This window comes from Fusarium solani (assembly GCF_023522795.1).
Source record: "Fusarium solani strain SB1 chromosome Unknown bctg00000011, whole genome shotgun sequence".
Classification (NCBI taxonomy): domain Eukaryota; kingdom Fungi; phylum Ascomycota; class Sordariomycetes; order Hypocreales; family Nectriaceae; genus Fusarium; species Fusarium solani.
In genome coordinates this window covers 405,150-420,192 of record NW_027072149.1, presented here as the reverse complement: position 1 = coordinate 420,192, position 15,043 = coordinate 405,150, and the positions used below count along the sequence as shown (strand labels likewise).

At 51.3% G+C, this 15,043-nt stretch overlaps 7 protein-coding genes across 7 annotated transcripts; 3 read left to right on the top strand and 4 right to left on the bottom strand.

Annotated features, from left to right (window-relative positions):
* Nucleotides 1–55: 55 nt before the first annotated feature.
* On the bottom strand, nt 56–1,478 carry MRS44_015167 (uncharacterized protein; the record flags this gene model as incomplete). The annotated part of the gene is made up of 8 exons (XM_046272339.2): nt 56–363; nt 420–518; nt 566–673; nt 723–746; nt 802–852; nt 907–1,123; nt 1,180–1,398; nt 1,455–1,478. The coding sequence occupies 8 exons, from the start codon at nt 1,476–1,478 to the stop codon at nt 56–58; spliced, it is 1,050 nt and encodes a 349-aa protein (XP_046126108.1).
* A 1,358-nt stretch (nt 1,479–2,836) lies between these two features.
* MRS44_015166 (uncharacterized protein) lies at nt 2,837–4,689 on the top strand (the record flags this gene model as incomplete). The annotated part of the gene is made up of 5 exons (XM_046267797.2): nt 2,837–3,051; nt 3,118–3,280; nt 3,333–3,567; nt 3,617–4,554; nt 4,603–4,689. 5 exons carry the CDS (start codon nt 2,837–2,839, stop codon nt 4,687–4,689), a joined length of 1,638 nt encoding a protein of 545 aa, XP_046126107.2.
* A 348-nt stretch (nt 4,690–5,037) lies between these two features.
* On the bottom strand, nt 5,038–5,904 carry MRS44_015165 (uncharacterized protein; the record flags this gene model as incomplete). The annotated part of the gene is made up of 4 exons (XM_065619094.1): nt 5,038–5,329; nt 5,386–5,509; nt 5,573–5,823; nt 5,873–5,904. 4 exons carry the CDS (start codon nt 5,902–5,904, stop codon nt 5,038–5,040), a joined length of 699 nt encoding a protein of 232 aa, XP_065475166.1.
* A 1,692-nt stretch (nt 5,905–7,596) lies between these two features.
* MRS44_015164 (uncharacterized protein) lies at nt 7,597–9,736 on the top strand (the record flags this gene model as incomplete). The annotated part of the gene is made up of 3 exons (XM_046272338.2): nt 7,597–7,964; nt 8,022–8,788; nt 9,003–9,736. 3 exons carry the CDS (start codon nt 7,597–7,599, stop codon nt 9,734–9,736), a joined length of 1,869 nt encoding a protein of 622 aa, XP_046126105.2.
* Nucleotides 9,737–10,116: 380 nt separating this feature from the next.
* MRS44_015163 (uncharacterized protein) lies at nt 10,117–13,167 on the top strand (the record flags this gene model as incomplete). The annotated part of the gene is made up of 1 exon (XM_046273090.1): nt 10,117–13,167. The coding sequence occupies one exon, from the start codon at nt 10,117–10,119 to the stop codon at nt 13,165–13,167; it is 3,051 nt and encodes a 1,016-aa protein (XP_046126104.1).
* Nucleotides 13,168–13,371: 204 nt separating this feature from the next.
* Nucleotides 13,372–13,842, bottom strand: MRS44_015162 (uncharacterized protein; the record flags this gene model as incomplete). Its single annotated transcript, XM_065619093.1, has 1 exon — nt 13,372–13,842. The coding sequence occupies one exon, from the start codon at nt 13,840–13,842 to the stop codon at nt 13,372–13,374; it is 471 nt and encodes a 156-aa protein (XP_065475165.1).
* Nucleotides 13,843–13,853: 11 nt separating this feature from the next.
* MRS44_015161 (uncharacterized protein) lies at nt 13,854–15,011 on the bottom strand (the record flags this gene model as incomplete). Its single annotated transcript, XM_046277570.2, has 1 exon — nt 13,854–15,011. The coding sequence occupies one exon, from the start codon at nt 15,009–15,011 to the stop codon at nt 13,854–13,856; it is 1,158 nt and encodes a 385-aa protein (XP_046126103.2).
* Nucleotides 15,012–15,043: the final 32 nt, after the last annotated feature.

Genomic DNA, 15,043 nt, shown 5'->3' with positions numbered 1-15,043 from the left:
CACAAACAGTGCGATCTAGTTTCATTAAACATTATAAGAGCCGACTTCAAAGTGTCTAGGCGAAATCCCCAGGCTCCACCCGCGATCTCCTATTTTCATCCCTTCCATGATGCATCTGGATCGTCGTGTTGACCGTGATTCCTGCCTTGTCTGTCCTATCGACCGGTCGACCCGTCGTCTCCTTGACCAGCTCATCCTGCGAGTCGTTGTCTCGGTTACTTGTTCCCCCGACGACATTGGTTGTGATGCGGCTTTGTTGTGTTCGTCTACTGCGGTTTGCGCCCGCTGATGAGAGTTCGTAGTGACCGTAGTTGGAACCGGTTCCGGCGGAGGACATGTGTCCGAGGAGAAGGGTGCGAAGCGCTGTGTCGAAGTTAGTATTAGCTACACTGGAGGTAATTCTGGAAGACAGGACGTACGTGGAAGGCATGTGGCGATGATTGCGACAGCGGTCTCAATCATGGAGACAGTGCACGTCAACATGGTCTCGTTTCGTTTTGAATAGTATGCTCGAATAACTGCACAGGTCAGGCTCTGCGATGCAAGGGTTAAGGACTATACTCACTGCTTGCGATCACGACAAAGAAGCCGAGCGCAAAGATGGCTGCAACACCGAGCTTTTGCTTCATCTTCATTTGAAGCTGGAGAACCATGGAAATTGGCAGACTGATGACTGGTGGGTGTTAGATGGGGACAACGGTTACGAGAACTTGGCTACTCACTGGCAACATCAGTGCCGATATTTACTGGAGAGATGTTAGCATGTCGGTGCGATATAATGTTGAAAGTGAATCATCTTACGGATAATCGTCAACCAGTAGTTGATCTCAGCGTTGTGCGGATCGCACTGATCTGTAAGTCGTCAGCATCACATCGCCCTCACTCAGTCGCAGGTACTATGCGTACAGTCGGGATCTTGCGACCATCTCTTGTCGTGCGGGAAGCACTGAAAGATGATGTGAAAGAAGATGACGGTCCAGAACACGACCAAAAGGCCGAGCGCGACATTGTAAATAATCTGTAGCTTCGTTCCCGGCGCGGCGAGTCGCTTGTAGAAGAGCACGAGGGCGATCTTGATAGCCCATAGTGAAGACACGTAAAGGATCGATCCAGGAACAATCATCTTCACAACGAGTCAGACGCCATTACCAAAAATTCTTCCAAGGGGATAGTGAATACCTTCATAATCTGTATAAAGTTCTCCCTGCTCGCCTTTGGAATCTCAGCCATCCCCAGATTCCACATGTGCTGCTGTATAACCAAGTCCCCGATGAGACAACATGTCGCTAGTATAATGAGTCCGTCGTCGACCGCCAGTGACCCAAACTTTCGAAATCGGATCCACAACCGGGCGGCCAGGAAGAGACAGGCGACCACGGTGCAGATATACCATGATATCTAGCGAAGACGATCAATACCCTAGGGATCAGCGACGGGGAACAAACTGCACTTACCACTTGACCGAGACCCTCTGCCATTGCGACTCAAGATGTGCAAGTGAACCAACACGCGGAGAGGCCGGTGGAGGGGGTCCCGGGTCTTATTCCTTCGATCTGCAGGTCAGTCGCCGTTTTCCGGCTTGCCTGTGTTTTAGCCTTGGGCCCCTGACCTTCCATGCCGCAGACCGAGAGGTACAGGGATCGTGCATTAGCTGACCAAGTTCTCGGTGTTTAGGGAGGGCCGTCAGCTGTACGTGTATATGCAGCTGGGTTATTACGTGAAAGGACGGCGTAGTTTCGGTGCATATTGGCTTGGCTTGGCTCCACGCTGTGAGCTAATCGAGGCGAGACTCAAGCAATGGTACGATTGTAATAAAGACCGTATTATGGCCATAGCTGCTGCTTGTGTCCCCAAGCGTCCATCCACCGCAGTATTCCGAGGCAAGCCATGGACTTTTTTTTCCTTTTTGCAAAAGATGGTGAAATCCAGGAACGGCCATGTTTCTGATGAACGCCTCCCGGGTCTTGAACTCTAAATTGTGGTGATGCTGCATAACGATCCACTCTCTAGTTTTTATCGGTCCTTGGTCTTCCCATTTTGGATATTTGTTCGTCGATCACTTTGACATCGAGTCAAGGTACTCACATTATTGGTAAAGCTGGTAATGACTCGGGGTAGAGGTACTTGATGGCGAAATAGAATGGTATCTTGAGGAAAATCCCTCGCCTTGGGCATAACATCTGGCGCTTTGATGACCAAGATTTCGTTCAGCACCTCTCGAGAGCAGGGACTTGATAGCTCAGCGAAGAGTCAAGGCACCGGAGCCAGGAAGTATCCCCGGCCGTAAGCAACCATCGAACAATCCATGGAATGGAATCTTCACACACAAACCGTCAGGGTGATCTTTCAGCTCATCCGGCCGTTCCGACGTCTTCCCGAAGTCTTGCCATTCAAGCTAGCGACGCAGGGGCTCTTGACACTGCCTATTCAGGAAGCTATCGCACTAGAGTGGCTGGGATCTTTACCTGGCAGAGTCATGACCCATGCCTCAACTTGTCGATTATCTCCGACTACCAGACGTCAAAGCGTACCATGATTACACTGAGCTGAGCATTCCGTGCAGCTAGGCGGGTAGCATTGCCCTTTAGCTCTGCCGAGGAACATCCCGGCCGCTCATGGTTCTCTCCACTTTCTGGAACCCTCGACGTCTCTGCATCCAGTTAGAGGCTCCTGCACCGCCCGCTCCTCGGGGATATTGCCCTTTCATCTGGGGAGTTTCCATTATTAAAAAGTCTGAGCCTGCTTGCTGCTGAAAAAAATATTCCATGTGAAGGAGGAGTCGATCTTGTCCCTTTCTGCATCTCAGGTTTCAGCCATCAGCGACCAGTGCATCATGATGGGACTCGTCAATGTGATCACGACCGCTACAGGTCTAGCTCTGGCTGCCTCATGCTTCATTTCTGGAACAGCGGCCGCTGCTTGTCCTCCTAGTCGCCCGCAGGTGCCCAGCGCTGTTATTCCGCAGGGCACGATTAAGGGGTTCCAAGACGAGCATTGTAACTCGGTCTTCCTGGGCATTCCCTTCGCTGCGACCACTGGTGGAGACAACCGGTAAGTCTAGAGTATCCTGATACTCGACGCCACTCTCACCTGTCCATCATGCTGACGATTGATTAGATGGCGTGCGCCTCAGGATCTCCCCAACTCCAAGTCCACTTTCAAGGCTCTCTCGTACGGTCCGACATGCCCCCAGGCCATCTCCAACGACCACTTCACCCAACAGGATGAGGACTGCCTGAACCTTAACATCTGGGCACCCTCCAAGGGCAAGAACCTGCCCGTAAGTGCCAACTGCAGACAACATGTCGTTTCTAGGCTGATCGATTCCACAGGTCTTTGTGTACATGTATGGCGGTGCCATGGTCACTGGCTCCAACAGCAACCCCCAGATCCAAGGCACCAACTTTGCTCGCAATGGCGTCGTCTATGTCAACTTCAACACCCGTGAGAGCATCTTCGCCTCGCCTAACTCTGCAGAGCTGAAGAAGAGCAACCCCGATGAGTCGCAGAACTTTAGCATCTTGGATGTGGAAAAGGCCTTGGACTGGATTCGCAAGAACATTCGCGGTAAGGCAATACGCTCGTCTGGATGAGTACTTTGACTAACATCACAAAGCCTTCGGTGGTAACCCCGACCACATCGTCTTTGGTGGTCATTCCTCCGGCGCCGTCCAAGTCGACCACTACCTCTGGAACCATCCCAACACCTTCCTCAAGGGTGCTGTCGAGATGAGCGCTAATGCCGTCTCGGGACCTGCTTATGCTCCCGTCAACCAGGCCCTCGATGCTGTTGCCGAGGAGGTCGGTTGCCCCAAGGGCGATGGCCAACTCGAGTGCCTTCGTGACGTCGACGTCTACGACTTCCAGACTGCCAACTTCAACTCGACCTTCAACACGTGGTTCACTCCCGTTATTGACGATATCACCCGACACTCCAACTATGCCAGACGCTTCTCGGCTGGACGCTATCCTTCACAAGTTCCCCTGCTAACTGGCACTTCCAACGGAGAGGGAACCATCTTCAGCCTTGTTTACGGCGCTGAGAACGGCAACTTTAGCTCTTGGATCAACACCTTTGACGCTGACAGCGCTCATATTCCCGACAATTTGCTCATAAACGCATACAAGGCCTCGGATTACGCGAGCGAGTCCCTTCGCAGCGGTGCTCAGTACGGCGATGCTCGCTTCAACTGCCCTGTCGACTACTTCCTCGATGTTCGAAGCAAGCGACAGGACACCTGGGTCTACCGTTTCTTTGGTGCTTACGACAACGTCGTCGGTCCTCCTAACACTGCGCCTACTCATGGAACCGAAGTCCCCTTCTTCCATGGCGGAAACGAGTGCTTCGATTCCCTCCAGGGCGTCACCGACGCTCAGCAGGCTTTGGCTGATTCTATCCACAAGTGGTTTGTTGCCTGGATCAAGAACCCCGCTGCTGGACCTGGTTGGAACAAGGTCTCTCAGTCAGGCGAGTTGGTCAAGCTTGGCGTTCCCGGTGACGAGCTTTCTCTGCTCACAGCTTCCAGAGGGCAGTTCAACGGCGTCTGCCAATCCGTAAGTGCCTCGATCCTTTTCGATTCTATCATACTAACAAGGTATTAGGTGTACAACCCTCGTTTCCCCCAGTACCCCGTTGTTCAGTCTGTCACAGCCCTCGTGCAGAAGCTTCTCGGAGACCTCCTGGGATAGATAAATTATACTATAGACCTTTCTATTAATATCAACCCTGGAGTAGTAAGACGGCTTGCGGATGCCTGCCATCGCCACGCAATGCTGTCATCTCTTACTTTCTCTGCCTTCCAACTTGGCTCTTCCCCGCCAGATGAGATGATGTAAACATAAGGTACCATAACGTACATCGTAGTGAAACGAAATGCATCCTTGACTAAGCTGGAGCATGGTAATCGTCCACTATCTAATTATGCGCCCCTACTTTTTGTACACTGTAAAAGGTGCGATGGTTTCCAGTTTCTCACACGATTCTATGGACTCGCTGTCCGAACAGAGTCTTAGTCCTAGTTTCCCACATCTAACAAGTCATATTCGAGCAGCATAAGGTTTCTGTGCCAGCAGCGAAACCGGGGCCCAGTTGTACACCAAACCGTCAGTCCGCGAGGTGATAAGTTTGTCCAGCCCCTTCTCGCAAGTCTGCAGCAGAGTGTGGTCTGTGCAAGAGCCAGTCCTCTTGATACCGGTCAGAATCTCCTTCAGAGCCATCAGGTATGTATTAGTACCAATCTGAATCAGCCCGGGTGCGAAAGGGCGCTCTTTGTGCTCGACAATGTTCATGCCACTAGACGATAGAGAAGAGGAAAGATGAGTGACCCAGCTATGTTGAAGGTCAGTAGCCAGTATTTCAGCCGAATGCCACCGAGGGGAAAGTACCTGTAGTCAAGGCCTGCGGATACGAAAAGCTTGTTGACTTGGGCCTCAAAGTCCTTCCCTGCCAAACTTCGCACATCTTGATTCAGGAGATTTGCCTCCTCCCACTGGAGATATCCCCCAGCTTCTAAAGATTGCATTGATTAGCCTTTCCCCCTGAATCATGGTCAAGTTGCTGTTTCAAACTTACTGAGCAACTTGGAGGCGCTGCGAATCAGAAGCTTCACATCCCTCGTTCTAAGGTTACTTGCCCACATGCGCAGATGCACGACATCGTACTTCCCATGGAGGGCTTCGGGTGGGTCACGGAGAGAATCCATCAGGCTGAGCTTGATGTTGGAAGTCCATAGCTTCTTAGAGGGAAATTGGCGGGGAGAGATGTCGTATCCGTGGAGACAGACGGTGTTAGGGAGGTCTTGTGCTAAGTCAAATAGCCAGATACTAAGTCGTCCTCTTAATCGGTGATTCCGTAGCCTTCAGGTGTACGTACCCTGTGCCAGTCCCGACTTCGGCTATTTTCATGTGGTCAGACTTGGAAATCGCAGGATGCAGCGTGTATCTATTGTGAAGCTTCCACAACAGGTGTTGGGCATCAAGCCTGTGTATTGTTAGTTTCTTCCGGTATTGTTTCGGTCAAGATGAGTAGCCGTGCCTGACTGAGTCGGAGATATCTCGACCCAGGACGTAGTCATCGTCACCTTGGCAATGGTCCATTTTGTCGCTCCGCACACTTTGTATTTGAAGAAATGGTTGTTGCTCTCAAAGAGTCTGGTGTCACAATATGCCACGTGAACAAGTATTCTAAGACATTTCAGCGCCTCATGACGTCAGACCTGGATGGTGATAGTAAGCCTACAGCAGACACTTCACTGCAATCCACCCGGCCTCAAACTGACGAGTCTCGGGATTTCTTGAGTGCGGAACGATTAAAATTTTTTTGTGAGCTTGGTGGCGATTCTCGAAGCAGTCATCGGCCATGATAATAAAGATCACGTTCATTGACATATGTGGGCGACTAACATTGTACTACTCTTGACCTCCAACACCGCATATTGCCCTGCAGGTATACATTTGTCCACTACAGGTCTGGAAGTGGAGGGACCGGGATGTCTCGGATGTGTCACGCACGACTATCAAGCGTTGATCTGTTTACCACTACCTGAGGTCGAAGGAAGGGAAGCACTGTGAGCCAATATTCAAGTTCGCGCCAAGCTCGCCGGCCGACGGCATACTATGCTTTAGGATTTCATGGGGTCATGAAAGAGTAGAGCCAACAATCGAGAGACACAAGCCTTATCTGCACACCGATACGAGTTAAAACAATGCACACTGCCCTTCGAGACTTTGAACCAAATGTAGGTATCGTGGAACTGGCCGTTTGGGTAGTTGAGATTATTTTAACTCGAGCTCAATCATTTACTGTGTTTTATGTCTGGGCTATGATGCCGCCATACATTGCACACCGTGTTCTCTGGAATTGTGAGTTATAACCTCGTTTAGTGAGGCTGCCAATAAAGAACTTTCATGCGATCCGCGCCATGTTCTTGCTCTTATTTCTTGAAGATTGCGGAGGTAGATCCGTATATAGGTAATGAAAAAAGGGGCAACACAATCAGGCCTGTCAAAAGTCTAGCTAGAGCTAGGGAAGCCTTTTCTTCCTTGCACCTGTACTAATATGCGATTATAAATGTGCCTTTAGAGACTTTACCAGGGCAGTACCTAGGGTGTCCTTGCAGGAGGCCACATCCTCACAATAGAAGGCTTCCAGAAGCTTTACACATCTTCTCCGGCAAGGTCACAGGTTTTCCTCACCTCATCATATCCTCAGTATAGCCGGTATGCACTGTAGAAGAGGCTATTGGCATGGTTGCAACCTCTGAAGAGGTACACTGATCAATCAGAACTCGTGACCTCAGCTATTTCATGCGACCCAATCGCTGCCGTGAAAGGTAGAAGAGTTCCCTACAGATCCTACGGTATCATCATCCTCTTACAAGAACACGTTCACCATGCAAAGCACGTTCCCACTGATTTTATAGTCACGAGGAAACCATAGGAACGACGGTCCAACTGCCCATTGGCCACCCCAGTCAAATCGTGGATGCCTCCTCACGCCATCCCATGAAAAGGCCCGAGTAGATGTAACATTGGAGAATGTCCCACCAATTGTCACGCATTTTGTGTAGCAGTAGAGACGATCCTGCAACGTAAAACATGTCGACAGAACCAGGTCCTGGTTGGAGCGGCTATAGAGCGGCCACACCCAAACACAACCCCAGATCTTCCCCAGCTTTTGAGTGGATGCTCCTCCGGGAGATCAGAACGTGGACTCTGCGAGGGACCTTTGTAAACACGGAACCTACGCGGGGTAGCTTTGAGCTTCTCCGCACAAGGGACATGGTCTTGTATAAGACAAAGTCATCTCGACTGCGTCGTGTCTGGGCATCGTCTTGGACCCTGTGCTCGTATGCCAAGATCAATCAGCTACAAATCATCGCTATGACCAAAGACTATTTTGCGTCTTTTCCTAAAATCTACAATGTCCACTTCATTGCCATTATCGCCACGTGTGGCGGTATGCTGTATGTCAGCCCGTTGGCGCTGGACTGCTGTCGCTGCTACTAATGCGTCATGCTCAGCTTCGGCTTTGATATCTCGTCCATCTCTGCAATCGTCGTGAGCAAGCAATACATCGAATACTTCCATAACCCGGCCGGTGCCCTTCAAGGAGCTATAGGCTCGGGCATGTCGGCCGGTTCCGTCGTCGGTTCTGCCCTCTGCGGTGTCATCTCTGATAAACTCGGTCGTCGTGATTCCATCTTCTTTGCAACCTTCTTCTGGCTTGTTGGTACCGCCGTCCAAGTCGCCACAAACAGCAGCGGTATGCTCATTGCTGGTCGTGTGCTCAATGGGTTCACCGTCGGCATCACTTCGTCCCAAGTCCCCGTGTATCTTGCCGAGATTGCCAAAGCGGAGAGTCGTGGTTCCATCATTATCATCCAACAGCTGGCCGTCGAGTTTGGCATCTTGATCATGTACTTTCTTGGCTATGGATGCACCTTCATCGAAGGCCCCGCCTCATTCCGTGCCGCCTGGGCAATGCAGTTCATCCCCGCCGTGTTCCTCATGGCGGGTCTCCCGTTTCTTCCCCGCTCACCTCGCTGGCTTGCCAAGGTTGGCCAAGAGAAGGAGGCTGTTAACACCCTAGCTCGGATCCACGCCAAAGGAAACACCAATGATCCTCTTGTTATCGCCGAGTGGGAAGAGATTGTCACCACGATGCAAGCTGAACGAGAAGCTGCTCCGGGCTGGCGCAAGTTCGTCCTCCGGGGCATGTGGAAGCGAACTCTCGCTGGGTTTTCCGTTCAGGCATGGCAGCAGCTCGCGGGTGCAAATACGATCGTTTGTAAGTTCACAGGCCTTTCCTTAGTCTCCTTGTTGAAGGAAGGATTCACAGTGCCTTGGTCTGAGTTGATGGCCCCGCTTCCGGGCTCGGGACGGAGCGGCCCCTTCCGGCCCCACCATCTTTATCCGGACCACGATCGGCTTCACGGCTACACAGTGCCTGGGATGATCATATTAACTTGAAAACATCATGGACTTACTGACACATGTCATAGACTATCTTACGTATATCGCTCAGATGGCAGGTTTGACCGGAAACGTCGCTATGATCACGTCTGGAATCCAATACGCCATCTTCATCGTCTTTACCGGCTTGATTACGCCTTTCGTCGACAATTTCGGCCGTCGCACACTGCTTATTTACGGAGCCCTGGGAATGGGCCTCTGTCACTTTGTTGTTGGAGGTACCATGGCCACACACTACATCTCTGTCCCAGAAGGTGTCGGCGACCCTCCGAATCACAACATCATCTTCAGGGTCAGCTCAGGCTCCCCGGCCAACGCTGTCATTGTGTTCTCCTATTTCCTCATTGTTGTTTACGCCCTTACTCTTGCACCCGTGTGCTGGATCTACGCTGCCGAAGTCTGGTCACTGGGAACCCGAGCAACCGGCATGGGTATCGCTGCTCTGGGTAACTGGCTGTTCAACTTCGCCTTAAACATGTTCCTCCCACCGGCATTCATCAACATCAAGTGGCGCATCTTCATCGTCTTTGGTGTCCTTTGCGTGGGTGCCGCCGGGTGGTTCTTCCTCCTCTACCCCGAAACCTGCGGCAAGACTATTGAAGAAATCGAGATCATGTTTAGTAAGGATGGCCCTCGCCCCTGGCAGACTCGAAAGGGTGAATCGCGTCTTCACAAGGAAGTTGAAGCTATCAGGAACAGGAAGAATCAGGATGGTGATGGTGTGATGGGTGGTGATGAGGCTGAGGTTGCTGAAAAGGCCTAGACTGATATCATATTATGACGTGCACGAACGGTTTTCCTCCTGTTCAGTTTGTTCTATCACAATCGGGAGCCAGTGAATAATAGTTCTGTTGCCCATTTCCTTAGCGTCTGCGTTGCTTACGGCCCCCATTTACATCTCACCGACGTCAAACGAGTAATGATGACAGGGATAGCTAGTAAAACACTCGAAGCGGGGCTTCTAAAGTTGAGGCATTTATTTCATTCAGGCTACTTTCCTTCATCTTGCGAGTCGGGGAGAGACAAACGCCCAATACGTTGTGCATGGTATACCCGCCGTCTTTGTGACTCCTGTGCCCTCCTTAACTTCTCAAGCCACAGAACGAAGCTAGAGGCCTCTAGTACTCATCCGCATGCGTCAACATGGCGCCACCAATCCGAAACCTGGTCACCAAGAACATCAACAATCATCAAACCATCACAGTTTTTGAGAAGGCTTTCAAGGACCGTGATGGTGGCCATTCCTGTCACAGCGCCGAAGTGGAGGCGATGATACGCGACTGGGGGGAAATCCGACGGAACCACGGCAAGAGAAATTTGGATCAGCTGGATGATACCATCAACAGTGACAAGAGGGATGTTGATGGCATGGCAGATGAGCAGCTGGGCCAGATCAGCATTTGGATCCATCAAAATGAGGAAGAAAACAAGTCAGAGACCGAGCCCAACACCTCCGACGTGGCTCAGTTCAACAATTACAAACATCATCAATATGTCCGACGCTGGGGCCTATTTTCTGATGCAGAGGGCATCAATGAAGAGTGGTTCATCCCTGACCCCCCAGTCTTTCCAGAGGACGACCAAAATTATCTTTGCGACATGTGTCGACACATCGATTTCAAGGTCTTGCTATCAAAGCGCGGTCTCCCTGGAAACCAACAGCCAGGACGAACCAGCATATTGTTACTCGGACTGTCAAAGGTTCTAAAGGAGGAAGCATCATGTGCTTTCTGTCGGCTGATGCGTCGAAAAATCACCGAGGACAAGCTGTTGGAGGGTGTGCCTGAAGAAGAGCTCGAGTCGATGAGCTTCCACCTTAATGTACTCGACGACGGTCCGTCATATGCGCTCCGTCTAGAGGTTGAGATTCTTGATGAAACTCGAAGGAAAAACCCTAGGTTCATCTTGCACAGAATGACTGAGCAGGGTGACCCGCCACGGCCACTCCAGGGGCTTGTCGTTGAGCAGGATGTTGCCGATTTGGCGCGACTGAAGAATTGGCTACACACTTGTGACGAGGCTCACGGCATGAAAGGGGAGGATCAAGAAAAGCTCATCTCTCCCTTGATGGGAAGTCTGAGACTTGTCGACACGGCCGACAACTGTATCCGAGAAGTGGAAATGCCCTGCGAATACGCTTGTCTCTCGTACGTGTGGGGAAAGGGAAGTCAAACACAATACACAACAGACACCAAGGTGGGCTTAGAAACTCCAGGCGGCTTAATGGATGCTACATCCAACCTACCACAAACCATTTTGGACGCAATGAGGGTAACGCGAAAGGTTGGCCTCCGGTACATCTGGATCGACGCCCTCTGCATCACCCAAGACGACGATCAAGACAAAGCTCAAATCATATCCAAGATGGGAACTATCTACGGAAATGCATCATTTACAATCATGGCTTCAACAAACTCCAACCCCACAGACGGACTTCCGGGAGTCGGCGTGCCTCGCTCTCGGGCTCAGATTTTGGAGAAGATCCAGGGAATGCCACTCGGAGTCGCGTTGTATGATGGCCGACTACGACATTCGGAGATTGAAGATGGCCTCTGGAACTCAAGAGCATGGACATTCCAGGAAAGGGCTCTTTCTCGAAAGGCCATCTTCTTTACAGCGTCTCAAATGTGCTTTGTATGCCCACATGGAGCTGCATTTGAAGACACGATCGCAGTCCCAGACCCTAATTACAAGCCTACGCCGCTGAATAACGCATCTCAGCTAAGCTCCAAGGTCCCTCGACTTCAGGATATCTGGATTCGCGTATGGTGTGATCGTACGCAGTTGAGGCATACCAACAAAGCTTTCGAGACAGATGACGGTATCACAATCATGGTGGGAGAAGAGCTTACGCCAGCTCAAGCTTCCGTTACGGAGGCGGTTCTGTACAAGCACACGATTATCCCGAGCGATGAGTCCCTAGATGCGCCTATGATTGATGGCTTTACTCTCTGGGACACGTACATCCAGAGCGTTAATGTTTACACGACGCGTAACATGACGTGGCAGTCAGATGCCGTCAACGCATTTGTAGGTATCGCCGACCTGATCCGGCGAGGAACCAACACCAGGTTTTGGTACGGCTTGCCAGAGTTTGCATTCACCCAATCTCTCCTGTGGCAGCCCAAAGAGCCACTCAAAAGACGCGTATCGAAAGATGGTACTCCCTTGTTCCCTAGTTGGACCTGGGCTGCCTGGCAAGGGCACGTCTCATACCGCGGCAGAGGCTGGCACAACGCTATTGGATTTCCACCAGCTTCCATGGTGCGATGGCTGTATGAGTCAACTTTTGAAGAGTCCATGGAGAAGTTTACCTTCGAGGAGAGAACTGAAGAGGAGATTGAGGAATTCGCTCGTCGATTGCGTCAAGTTGGGACCATCTTGCGAGAGCCTCACCCTAGCGACTATTTCCATCTCGATTATCAAGAGCGAGGCTGGGTTTTTGAGAAGGACGAAGTTCGAAATCAGCATATTTTCGTTCATGAGGCATATCCCGGAGTCAGGTTGAACTATCCAATCTCTCTCCCTGGTCAGCCTATCATTGACCTTCCGTCTAAGGATGGTAAGCTGCATCTCGAGGCTCGCATAGTGCCTGCACGGTTCTGCGACATGAGAGACTTGGGGCCCGTTCAAACCCCCATCAGTGACAACTTCCTTCAGATCGGCCTCAACGATGAGGACCGCTCGGCGAACGAGCGACGGCCATGGCAGCATGTCGTCTACCATCAGGGATACCGTGCCGGACTTCTGAGTCTCAACGTTCTTCACCAAGGATTAGACTTGGATTTTACGCAGAGTTTAGAGCAACATAGTCCAGAGGGTTACTTTATTGTCGCCATTTCTCGTGACAATTTACCTCACATCGCGCCACCGCCAATTGGCTGGGACTTGTATTGGGGCGGAGATCCTCAGATGATGCAAGAAATGATTCTCAGAGAGGAGTGGTCTCCTAATAGAAAAGTCCCTCCGATGCCAAATGAGGATGCAACTCCGAGCGACGACAAGGCAAACGAGAATGGAGACCCTTGGTGGGATGAGGGCAGATTTGGGGGTGTGAGCCTATTTGATGTATGCAACGTGTTGCTGCTGAGGAGGGATAAAGATGGGATTTCGGAGAGGATTGGGTCTGGGAAGATTGGCTATTGTGCTTTCAGTGGCGCGAAGCCTGAGGTTGAGTTGCTGACATTGGGATAGGGAGTCCGGTGGCGCGTTGGGGCGCAAATAGTTCTACATAGGATATAGACGAATAGCCCTTTGATCCATACTGAGATTTAACGAGTGCTCATGTAAGTGACTACGCTACCTAACTATCCAACCCAACACAATCACCTGAGAGAGGGGAACCAGAGAATGCTCTCCCGACTGCGTCTTCAGACACTTCAACTTCGACGCCATCGCCTACGCCATGGAGGCATGAGACTGCATTTTCTCAGTTCTAGTCTCAGTATCACAGAAGGTCTCAATGTTGTAGGTGCTGAACTTTCGAGCCGGCACACCCTTGGCAAACAGCAGATCCAGCTCCTCAAAGGTACGGTCTTTGGTCTCAGGCAGGCGGAAGTAAGTCCAAATGAACATGAAGAATGAAGTCCCGCCCCAGACGAAACCGGTATATCCCTTGAGGTTCCACTCGGTAGGGTTCATAAAGTATGGCTGCAAGACTCCGGAGACAATGTTGGCGATGGCGTAGGCGTTGCGAGCAAGGCAGATCGTCTTTTGCCTAAGTCTCGTGGATCCAATTTCGGCGGGAATGGCCCAGCCAAGTTGTCCAGAGGACAGTTGGAATACGAATGTCCAGATGAGAGCCAGCACAGCCTGGGCCATGGCAACGCTGTCATTCTCCGTCTTTTTGTTGAGGCCACCAATCAACATGAGGAGGATGGTCATGACGAAAATACCCAGAGATAGGCAGTGCGTCTTCCGACATAGGGCATGACAAAGATCCAGCACATGAGAGTCGCGAATAAACCCATGCCAGTGCCGCCGACGTTGAGATGGTAGGTCGTGGTTGGGTCGAGACCAATCTGCTGGAAGAAGTAGGTCGAGTTGTAGGCAAAGTTGAGACCAGTAAAGATCTGACCGGCAAACACCATGCAAGCAATCTCTGTTCGTCGAAGCTCGAAACCCTTGAAGCAGTCCCAGTATGAAGTTCCGACGGAGAGTTGGTGCTCAAGATCGTTGGTGTAGATGATCAGACCCAGGGCATCACGGAGCTCCGTCTCTGTGGCCTTGGGTCGGAGTCGAGCAAGGGACTTGAGAGCATCTTCGTGACGTCCAACGCGGACGAGATGCCAAGGCGTGTCTGGGGCGAAGAAAATGACGGGGATCAAAACACAGGGCCAGAACCACTGAAGAGCGAAAGGGATTCTGTACGCCCACTGCGTCGTGTTGTTGACGAGACCAGCCAAGACACCAGCTGAGATGAGGTGACCAATGATGAAGCACATGTTGGCCCAACTGGTCATGTAGACTCTCAGAGACATGGGCAGCACCTCGGAGGCATAAGCCGGGGCAGTCGTGGTAAAGATTCCCCAAGGCAAACCGCAGAGGATTTCACCGACCAGCAGGACGTTTATGTTGGGCGAGAAGAAGACAATGAAGATGAAGGCGCTGAGAGACAGCAAAGCGCCAATGAGCACCTTGATGTGACCGAACCGAGGAACGAGAACACCGTTCAAGAGAGTACCAAAGAAGGCACCAACTGGAGCAGCATTGACAAGACTAGCCTGCCAAGCTGCATCCAGCTGGTAATTATTTGTCCCCTCATTCCAATGACCGTACTTTTTCGCAAACGTCGGATAAGCGTAAAAATTATTTAGAAGATTGGTATCGTAACCTTCCATGACGACACACATGGAGACGACCAGACACCAGAAGAGAGTCCATGGGTACTTGCGGATGGCCTCAAGGGGCGGGAGGTTATGTTCCGCCTCGGCACCTCCTCTGGCCTGCTCTCTGATCTCTTGGCCAACAGATTTCTCTACGATGCGTTCCACATCGAGGGTTTCCCCGTGGATGGTAGTCGATATTTCTTTCGACATGGTTGAAAAATGACGATGGGTGATGATGATCA